Source organism: Myotis nattereri (genome assembly GCF_964212035.1).
Source record: "Myotis nattereri genome assembly, chromosome: 10".
NCBI lineage: Eukaryota > Metazoa > Chordata > Mammalia > Chiroptera > Vespertilionidae > Myotis > Myotis nattereri.
The window spans coordinates 42,335,578-42,346,548 of record NC_138085.1 but is presented as its reverse complement, the minus strand read 5'-3'; the positions used below and the strand labels follow the sequence as shown (position 1 = coordinate 42,346,548).

At 37.1% G+C, this 10,971-nt stretch overlaps 1 protein-coding gene across 2 annotated transcripts in view; it reads right to left on the bottom strand.

Annotated features, from left to right (window-relative positions):
• Positions 1–208: 208 nt before the first annotated feature.
• Positions 209–10,971, bottom strand: part of TIA1 (TIA1 cytotoxic granule associated RNA binding protein) — a gene marked incomplete at its 5' end in the record, with an annotated part of 30,978 nt that continues 20,215 nt past the window's right edge. Inside the window, 6 exons of one of the 2 annotated variants that reach the window (XM_081101467.1) lie at positions 209–2,319; positions 3,645–3,790; positions 4,630–4,753; positions 5,327–5,411; positions 5,531–5,626; positions 6,017–6,125. In XM_081101467.1, the coding sequence (XP_080957593.1) occupies positions 2,193–2,319; positions 3,645–3,790; positions 4,630–4,753; positions 5,327–5,411; positions 5,531–5,626; positions 6,017–6,125 (687 nt within the window). In that variant the 3' untranslated portion in view covers positions 209–2,192. The remainder of the gene's footprint in view (positions 2,320–3,644; positions 3,791–4,629; positions 4,754–5,326; positions 5,412–5,530; positions 5,627–6,016; positions 6,126–10,971) is intronic. The other variant, XM_081101468.1, reaches the window with a different exon arrangement.

Here is a 10,971-nt window from a genome sequence, read left to right as displayed (position 1 = left end):
GTAGTCAATGTACATTTTAAGATTTGTGCAATAAAAAAATATACTGGCTAATAAAAAGTGTTACTACTTGAGATCGTCAAAATGAAAGAAAAACTATACTTTTGCTTATTTATGCCCAAATAATTTACCCTGAACTCCACAGATATGTAGTAAATATTTCTGAAACAGTGAAAAATAAAAGTCCTAAAATAGAAACATAAGCCAGAATAATTTAAAAATAGCTTCCTGATATTTTATTTTTTGAGTTATTTCACTTACACTGCTTTTGGTTGCATGCCCTGATCTGTAGAAGTTAACAAGGAAATAAAATTTCCAAATATTTAAAAAATTTACTCATCTTTCATAAAGCAACTTTTAATGTAGCAACACTTAAAAATACACAGTGACTTAATGAAACATTAGTACAACTGCATAGAATTGAGCTCCAGAGAATAATATACTAGTGAGTTGTCTTTCCTGGGCTCTGGTTTACAAGAGTATTGGCTTAGAGACCAGCTTAGAGTCACTTGTTCCCCTTTAGAAGGAACAGGCCTTTTCTGTTCCTAAATAACGTACTAGGAGCTATCTGAAGCTCTTAAAAACAACTGACCATCCAAATATGTATACTGGGGCCCTTTCCCTTTGTGAGTCAAGGAAGGGAGTTTGTGACTTGCACTGAAAACAAAACAAAACTATTCTAAGAGACTCTGAAATGTACTAGAAATTTCAAAAACTAGAACAATGCTATCAAAGATTAAATCTCTTAATGCTCGGAGCCACCCCAAAATATAATAAAATTGGGAACTCCAGGAAAACAGGTACCAAAAGAATCAAAATAATGATTGCACTGAGGATTCTCCTCTTTGAAGGCTGTTTAAGGAGGTAGGATTTTAAAGGTTTTTTTGTTTATCTTTTGGCCTCTGAATATTTAAAAAATGCTTTGCCCGGCTGGTCCTTCAGGCTAATTTTGGTGTTCACAACGAACCCCAAGCCTGACCTAAGGATATTCTACAGTTTCACAGCTATTATCTGTACATATTAAAATTAAGTTGATTTACTCTTTTTGAGTAAATACAAACTAGAAAATGGCAAATTAATATATTCCTTTACATACAACTTTGCTAAAAATTCTCGAAAAACAAGAGCAGATGACTTTGTATTCAAAGACTACCAAAGTGTGTATTTGATAATCACATGCAAACAACTTAAAACCTTACAAATCTCCTGTCAACTCTGCATGATACCTTTAAGAAGGAAATGACATACAAAGTTTGCTAACTGTGCAAAATATTAAACTGCTAAAACATTTTACATAATGAAATAATACATGTAAATGTAAAAGTTGACACATGAAATTAGCACAGTTCATAAGAACTTATCACATTTCAGAGATTTTTTTTTAGTAACAAGTTTTTTGTTTTTATATTTTCTGGTACACAACAAAATTTATCACAGAAGATAAAAATTCTTTTAAACAAAGTCAACAGGGAGTTCTTGAGGCACCTTCTCATATAAAACACAAGATGAATGCAATTAACAATCCATCTGAGAAAAGTTTTCAATCTAATTGAACATTTGTTTTTCCATTTAAGTATATTATACAGAACTTTAATAAGGCAAGACAAATTTGTGAAAAAAATGTAGATACAAAAATGATGTAAACTAATAATTTATATTAAAAAACCCCAAAGGGAAAACAGTGGAGATGGGATAGTTCAAACAAACCTTTGTAAAAAGACCTAAAACAGAATTGTGCACAAGCTGAAGATTATAAAGAACTTCTAGACTCTGCACAGGTTTGGTTTTTCGTGTTTTGTTTTTATATCTTTATATTACATGTTTTAAATCATATCAGGAATGCAAACTAGAACTGCACACTACTTTAGTGGAAAAAAGTTCAACGTTGTGCAATTTTCTGCCTCCTAATTTTTAAAAAGTGGCAGCAATCCCTGCATTTGTGTTTGAAACAAGGATCTGAGAAACTTTATTAAAAAGGTAATGAAGGCAAAAATTGGCAGACATCCAGCATCTTGTTTCTTTTTAAAACAATATGGATGGTTAAGTAATTTCATGATTAAAAAATGAATGTTTTAAATAAATACATTGTATCTGACATTTGCACTGACTGATTTGATTAAATCTTTAAGTAAACAACGGCTTTACTACACTCTCTGTAGCCTCAAGCCACTGGCTTTAGATTCTGGAGTCCTTTTTCACTGGGTTTCATACCCTGCCACTCGATACCCTGCAGGCTGATTAGGCAACATGCTGCCGTTCTGTCCTGGAGGTGGCTGCATTCCAAAATTTGGTCCCATCCATGGCGCAGAAGTCTGTGTCTGACTGGGAGAGCATGTGAAAGAAGCAGAGGGGAGGGAAATCCACTGATTAAAATGAAAGGTAACACCAAGAACAAATAACATATAGAGAGGAAATATACTTTTTCTTTAGCTCAAAAAAAGAATTATTATGCCAAGGAAAGCAAAGGTACAAGCATCCTCACAGGTTTAATTTGTATAGCTTAATCTTGTTAGTTTAATTACAGCTAAGAAAATACCTTTAACCTGTAAACATTTATCCCCTTTGACCTCAGGAAAAAATTCATCTTTCATCTCAGGAAGAAATACCATACAACTGGGTTGGACATATGGTGAACAAACCACTTCCTGAAATAAACCTGACCATTTGATATGATATGACTAGCACTTAATTACTCAAAGAAAAAAGTAAAACAATTATTAGCATAGGTAAGCACATAAATTTTTTCAATATTATAAATACAAGTTTCTTTTTAAAAAAAAAAACTGTAGGGGGGGAAAGGGGTGAGGGGTGAGGGGGATACGGGAAGAGACTGGACAAAAATCGTGCACCTATGGATGAGGACAGTGGATGGGGAGTGAGGGAGGAGGGTGGGGTGGGAACTGGGTGGAGGGGAGTTATGGGTGGAAAAAAGAGGAACAAATGTAATAATCTGAGCAATAAAGATTTAATTAATTAAAATTTTAAAAAAAAAAGAGAAAAACTTTAAAGTATTTTAATCTTTACTTTCTCAGATTGTGTTTTAGAAATTTAAGTAAAATTGCATAATTCAGGGTGTATAAAGAAGCTTCCATGTAATAATAAACCCTTTTACACAGAAAAAATGAAGAACGAATAAAACAACTAGCAACAAAATAACTGAATTCAAGAATGGCCAAGAGACCATTAGTCACATTACTTATAATGTTGGTTATACCTCAAGGCAACAAATTTCTAGGCAAAAATTTACAGAGATATACCTAAAACTATAAATTAAAAACTATTCTAAACTAAGTCCTTCAAAGGTTAAAACTATGCTTTGGAAAGAGGGCCATGCTTCCTACTAATTACTTAAAATCTCGCCGAAACCGGTTTGGCTCAGTGGATAGAGCGTCGGCCTGCGGACTGAAAGGTCCCAGGTTCGATTCCGGTCAAGGGCATGTACCTGGGTTGCGGGCACATCCCCAGTGAGAGATGTGCAGGAGGCAGCTGATCGATGTTTCTCTCTCATCGATGTTTCTAACTCTCTATCTCTCTCCCTTCTTCTCTGTAAAAAATCAATAAAATATTTAAAAAAAAAAAAAAAAAATCTCTTAAAGTTCTTGACATTTTCAAAGGCTAATAATAAATAAAAGAGCTAATATTCTTACTTAAATCCTGGCTGGTTCCATGGCTGGCCATACATTCCATATGCAGGTACTTGCCAACCATTAGGCATATACTGGCCAATTTGTTGCGCATTTCCATACCACTGGCCCCACTGGCCATAAGGTTGTGGATATCCAATTTGATTCTGCTATTAAGTAAAATTATAACAGATAATTTAGTATTATTTGAAGTTATATGTCCTAATATGCTACAAATAACTAATATACATAGCCATACCAAATAGGGCCATCATTACAATTAAAATGAAAGGATAAACAAGAGTTTAGAAAGTGACTGCTAAAAAAAAAAAAAGTGAGGTTATATTACTATAACTTGACACAATACTCTGAATAGCATATTCTTTGTAAGGCAGTGGATAATGTTCTGGTAATAAATATTAAATTAAGTATAATGTTTAGTGCTTTATGAACTATTCACATGACTGTTTCCTTTAGATAAGGAAGATACAAAGATTATTTCTACATTCAGTTTTCTTACTTCTATCTTAATGCTCCATTTACAATTCCCTCATAGAAATCGTTGTAGGATCAAGTTAACCACTAAAGCTGCCTGGAAAAACAAAAGCAGCAAAATGCCAAGGCCCTAAACATAAATATAACTACATTTTTATTTCAATCAAGTCAACAATGCTTGGGAATTCTCCATATAATATGTGAATAAATCTACCAAGTATTAAGAAAAAATTTAATACCCTGTTAGGTTTGTCGGAGCATTTTAAAATCCACTGTGTATGAGTCAATTGAGGCGGTCACATTCATCATGTCACCACTGCAATCCATGAGCCACCACTCTGGAACTATAATACACGTAGGATGAGCCCTTATATACTATCATTTTAATATGCACTAGAAACTTATTAACATGGATTATAAACAATTTCATTCTAAAACAATATATATATTTTTTAAAACAATATTATTAGTATTAGCCCAGTTAATTACTTTGCAAAGTCAAGAACCCTCTCACCTGTTGCACGGGATTTATCATATCAAGAGTTTCTTTGCCCCAATAGCATTTCACAACATGACCTTCAATAGTAGTTCCATTAACAGAAACAATTGCATGTGCTGCACTTTCATGGGAGTTGAATCTATTGAAAACAATATTAAGAATCACCAATATAAATTGTTTAAAAACTTAAGAATAAAACGTATTTTTTAAAATCAAGTTGAGCCAGCTGGTGGGGCTCAGTGGTTGAGTAGCGACCCATGAACCAAGAGGTCACCAGTTAAATTCCTGGTCAGGCACATGCCAGGTTGCAGGTTTGATCCCTATTAGGGGATATACAGGAGGCAGCCGATCAAAGTTTCTCTCTCACTGATGTTTCTATCTCTCTATCCCTGTCCCTTACTCTCTAAAATTAATAAAAACATATTTTTAAAAAATCAAGTTGAGCCAGGCAATTTACATAAAAGAATCAATAAAATGGCATATTTTTCCCCACACCCCCCTCAGATCCTGTAATTCTGGAGAAACTTCTTTTAACAGAGGATGTTTTACTGGCTTTGTGTTGAAAGATGGGAACTATTAAAAAACAGTGGCAGATATGCTAAATGCTAGAGAAATTTTTATTTCTTTACAACCGAAGTAAATTTTTAAGAAAAACACTAAGTTAAATATATAAAAATAATTTTGGAGAAATTTTTTATAAAGCCACCCCTACCGAACAAATGAATATCCTTTATCTGGAAAGACTCGAATTTCCATTATTTGTCCAAATGGCGAAAAAGTCTGACGCATTAATTGTTCTGTTAGACAAAAACAAAACACAAAAACACACCCATTAAATGATATTAAAATCCACAAATATTAAGCTTTTCGGTTTAAAAATTAACCTCAAGATACCATACAGGTAAAGCCCACATACCTGTTAGCCCAGAAGTGACACCTCCACAGTATACAGTACAGTTGCTTGGACTAGACTGATTTACGACCTCATCATATGACAGCTGTTTGGTGTTTGCTGGGGATGGAAAGATTTATATTTTTATTTAAATAAAATGTTCAGAAAGAGAAATGCAGTATTACTAGTAACTCACTATTATAATAATAGTTATCTACCTTGAACAAAATACTTATATAATACACGTTATATTTGATTGATGATTAAACCTCCCCCAAGAATGTCTTTAAAATTACTCAATATTCTCTATTTAATAGGAGACTTCACATTAGAGATAATATTTACTATTTGTAATTACAAAAATGAAAACTAAGTACATTTTAGAACAGTAGTCTTGATTTGCTTCTCATCTATTTCTGCAATAAGTCTCCAGGAACAGCTCTAACATTTAAAATCTAATGTATTTTCCTCCAAAATTCCACATTTCCTTTTCTTCTCCAATACACCTACACTCATATGTACTCTTTGGAGCTGGAGGCTTTCGGGTTGCCCAGTTAGTTCTGATTTGTCTTCCTCCGAGCCACTGGCCACCCATCTGTTGAATGGCGTTTTCCGCATCCTGTTCCACACATTAGAAATGACAAAGAAGACATTATTAGTTGATGTTAAACTGTTAGCAGTAGAGAAAACTCAAGTTTGCTTTTCACAAATGTTTTTTGAGTGAAAATGCTTTACGAGATACACAATATGTGATAGCTCACCTAAAATGCAACGGCGCTTTTAAATTATCTTTTTCTCATTTGGATATCAGACTTTGGTTATGTTAATCACCCGAAAAAGTCCAAAGCCCAAAAGCTCTTCTGAGGTAGCTATTATAAAGTTCATGTAACAACTTAAGACTATTATGGATGAAAATCTCGCTTTATAATATCCAACAAGATAATAAATATTGAACAGATATCATGTTCTGGACAGCAGGTTAAATGCTAGAGATATGTTGGTGAATAAGGCAGATGTAGTCTCTACTGCCATGGAGGTGACAAAGTAATTACAAATTGTATATGCTATGAAAGAAACAAAATGCAGAGATAGAGATTATGGACCTGGGGATCTGCTTTAGCAGCATGATTAGGGAAGGTCTCTTTGAAATGATTTTTGGGCTGAAATTGAGAGGAAAAGGAGCTAGCCAAGGCAAAACACCTGGGAAGAAAGTCCTGGAAAAGGGGAAAGCATTGTAAACTGTGTAAAGGCAGCAAAGAGACTGGATTGCATCTGAAAGAATGTGAAAGATGCCTAATTTCAGTGGAATCTAGTGAACAAAAAGGGTGCCAGAAGAAAAAACTGAAAGATTTTAAGCAAGAGATGAGCATGATCTGATTTATGTTTTTAATATATCTTATTGATTTTACAGAGCGGAGAGGGATAGAGTTAGAAATATCGATGAGAGAGAAACATCAATCAGCTGCTTCCTGTACGCCCCTACTGGGGATGGAGCATGCAACCAAGATACATGTCCTTGACCAGAATCAAACCCGGGACATGCCTAGCTGGTGTGGCTCAGTGGTTGAGTGTTGACCCATGCGCCAAGAAGTTGCCAGTTCGATTCCCAGTCAGGGCACATACCTGGGTTGCGGGCTTGTTCCCCAGTATGGGGCATGCAGGAGGCAGCTGGTCGATGTTTCTCTCTCATTGATGTTTTTATCTTTCTCTCCTTCTCCCTCTATATCAATAAAAATATATATTTTTTACAAAGGCCATTCTTAGTGCTAGAAGAAGAAAAACATTTTATAAGACTAATATAATATCCAGATTTTATTTTATTATTTTTAAAATATTTCTTTAATTTTAGAGAAGAAGGGAGAGGGAGAGAGAAAATCATCAATGATGAGAGAGACTCACTGATTGGCTGCCTCCTGCACACCCTCTACTGGGGATTGAGCCTGCAACCTGGGCATGTACCCTTGGCCAGAATCGAACCCGGGACTCTTCAGTCCGTAGGCCGACGCTCTATCCACTGATCCAAACCAGCTAGGGCTAATATCCAGATTTTTAAAATGTTGGTGGTCAGGACTAGTACAGTAGTAGTGAATGTAACCTAAAGGAAGTCAATAGAACTGGGATGGGGGTGCACAATGAATAAAAGGAGAGGAATCAAAGATAACTACTATATTCCTGCTTGGGCAGTAGGAAGGACAGTGTTAACATTTACTGAAATAAGAAGCCTGGGAAGGAGGAGCAGAACAAGTTTGAGGAAGAAAAAAAGAGCTCCACTGAAGACAAATTAAGTAAACTTAACTGGGAATATAAAATTAGAGTCATGAAGAAAGACTAGGGAAAGAAGAAAAAAAGCATCCTGGGATAAAGCCCTGAAAAACAGCAAAATCTGAAAATTGAGTAAAGAAAAAGTTGCCAGCTAAGGTGACAGAGGAGGAGTAGCTAGTGATGAAGAAATCTACAAAATTGTATTGTCACAGAGCCAAGGAAGCAAAAGTCAAAGGTGAACCAGAAAACTAGTCTTGGTAGAGAGTGGTAGAGAACGAAAGCCAGCTTAGAATGAACTGAAGAGTAAATGGGGTAACCTGGCCAATGTTGCTCAGTGGTTGAGCACCAACCCATGAACCAAGAGATCACCGGTTTGATTCCCACGCAGGGCACATGCGCAGGTGCAGGCTCAATCCAGTAGGGGGCATGCCTGAGGCAGCCAATCAATGATGTTTCTCTCTCATCGATGTTTCCCTCTCTATCCTTCTCTTTTCCTCTCTCTAAAAATCAATTTAAGAAAATAAGTAAATGGGGTGTAGCTTTGGTCTGCATGTGTCAAATGTGGGCTTCAACTAGAAAAAGAATAGGCAAATTCAAGGCTAAATGTCACTTTTGAGACACACAAACAGTAAATACATACTGTAGCCTCCCCTTATCTGTGGGAAATATATTCCAGGACCCCCAGTTTATGTCTAAGAATGCAAATAATAGTAGGAGGTCACAGTTGAATTCCCGATCAGGGAATATGCCTAGACTGCAGGCTCAATCTCCAGTAGGGAGCATGCAGGAGGCAGCCAATCAATGATTCTCACAAATCAGATGTTTCTCTCTCTCTTTCTCTCTCTCTCAATCCCTTTCTTTCTGAAATCAATAAAAATACTTTTAAAAAAAAAAAAGCACTTTATGGCTTCTCTTTAACATAGCTGAATTACTAGCATCACTACTCTTGTGGGGCCATAACTGAGTAAAATAGGGATACTTGAGCACAAGCACTGTGACACTGCTATTGTTGATAACTGAGACAGCTAAATGACTAGTGGGCAGGCTAAGTGTATACAGTGTGGATACACTGGACAAAGGGATGATTCATGTCCTAGCTGGGATGGAGTGAGATTTCATTATGCTACTCAGAATGGTGTGCAATTTAAAATTAATGACTTGTTTATTTCTGGAATTTTCCCTTTAATATTTTCATGAATTTTCCATTTAATATTTTAGGCTGTGGTTGACCATGGGTAACTGAAACCAAGGAAAGTGAAACTACAGATAAGGTGTGTGTGTGTGTGGGGGGCACTATTATATTCTCTCCCTTCCTCTCTTTCTGAAAATCAATGAAAACTTATTAACAAAAAAAAGTCCCCTCCTGGAGCATTTTATTAGCTACTCTTAAATTATCACAGGACTATAAAACAGGGAGATGGGAGAACCAAGATGGCAGCATAGGTTAACGCCGGAGTTTGCTGCCTTGAACAACTACTTCAAAAGTGAAACTAAAAAACAGAACGGACATCACCCAGAACCACAGAAACGCTGGCTGAGTGGAAGTCCTACAACTAGGAGGAAAGATAAACGCATACGGACACTCAGAGGAGGCGCAGTGCTGAAGTCAAATTCTGAGGTGCGGAGTGCGCGGTTGGCGTTTTCAATCGGGAGGGAGTCACAGACTCTGAGCTCCAGATACAGGCGAGTCTTTAGGGACCCAGACTCAAATGGGAGAAGTGGGACTGTCTGGCTTCGGTCAGAGCGAGTGCAGCTTTCTCTCCGAGGTTTGAGCGGGTGCTGGGACTCAGAGAGGCAGAGCCCCTGGGGACAGGACTGAGAGCCGCCATAACTGCTCTCTCCGGCCCACCCCACCCTGTTGATCCTGTGCGACCCGCCCCGCCCAAGCCCTGCACAGAGGCATTTGCCAGATAGCCTCAGGCAAAGGCTAGATTAGCACCTCCCTAGAGGACAGTTCTCTCACTGCAGACACAGCTGATTCTCATAGCCACTTGGCCTGGAGGTCAAACCCTCCCTGGTATTAGCTACAACAATCAAGGTTTAACTATAAGACTGCGCACAAAGACCACTAGGGGGTGCACCAAGGAAGCATAACAAAATGCGGAGACAAAGAAACAGGACAAAATTGTCAATGGAAGATATAGAGTTCAGAACCACACTTTTAAGGTCTCTCAAGAACTGTTTAGAAGCCGCCGATAAACTTAATGAGATCTACAAGAAAACTAATGAGACCCTCGATGCTATATTGGGGAACCAACTAGAAATTAAGCATACACGGACTGAAATAACGAATATTATACAGACTCCCGACAGCAGACCAGAGGAGCGCAAGAATCAAGTCAATGATTTGAAATGCGAGGAAGCAAAAAACACCCAACCGGAAAAGCAAAATGAAAAAAGAATCCAAAAATGCGAGGATAGCGTAAGGAGCCTCTGGGACAGCTTCAAGCATACCAACATCAGAATTATAGGGGTGCCAGAAGATGAGAGAGAGCAAGATATTGAAAACCTATTTGAAGAAATAATGACAGAAAACTTCCCCCACCTGGTGAAAGAAATGGACTTACAGGTCCAAGAAGCGCGGAGAACCCCAAACAAAAGGAATCCAAAGAGGACCACACCAAGACACATCATAATTAAAATGCCAAGAGCAAAAGATAAAGAGAGAATCTTAAAAACTGCAAGAGAAAGAAACTCAGTTACCTACAAGGGAATACCCATACGACTGTCAGCTGATTTCTCAACAGAAACTTTGCAGGCCAGAAGGGAGTGGCAAGAAATATTCAAAGTGATGAATACCAAGAACCTACAACCAAGATTACTTTATCCAGCAAAGCTATCATTCAGAATTGAAGGTCAGATAAAGAGCTTCACAGATAAGAAAAAGCTAAAGGAGTTCATCACCACCAAACCAGGATTATATGAAATGCTGAAAGGTATCCTTTAAGAAGAGGAAGAGGAAGAAAAAGGTAAAGATACAAATTATGAACAACAAATATGCATCTATCAACAAGTGAATCTAAGAATCAAGTGAATAAATAATCCGATGAACAGAATGAACTGGTGATTATAATAGAATCAGGGACATAGAAAGGGAATGGACTGACTATTCTTGCGGGGGGGAAAGGGGTGTGGGAGATGCGGGAAGAGACTGGAGAAAAATCGTGCACCTATGGATGAGGACAGTGGGTGGGGAGTGAGGG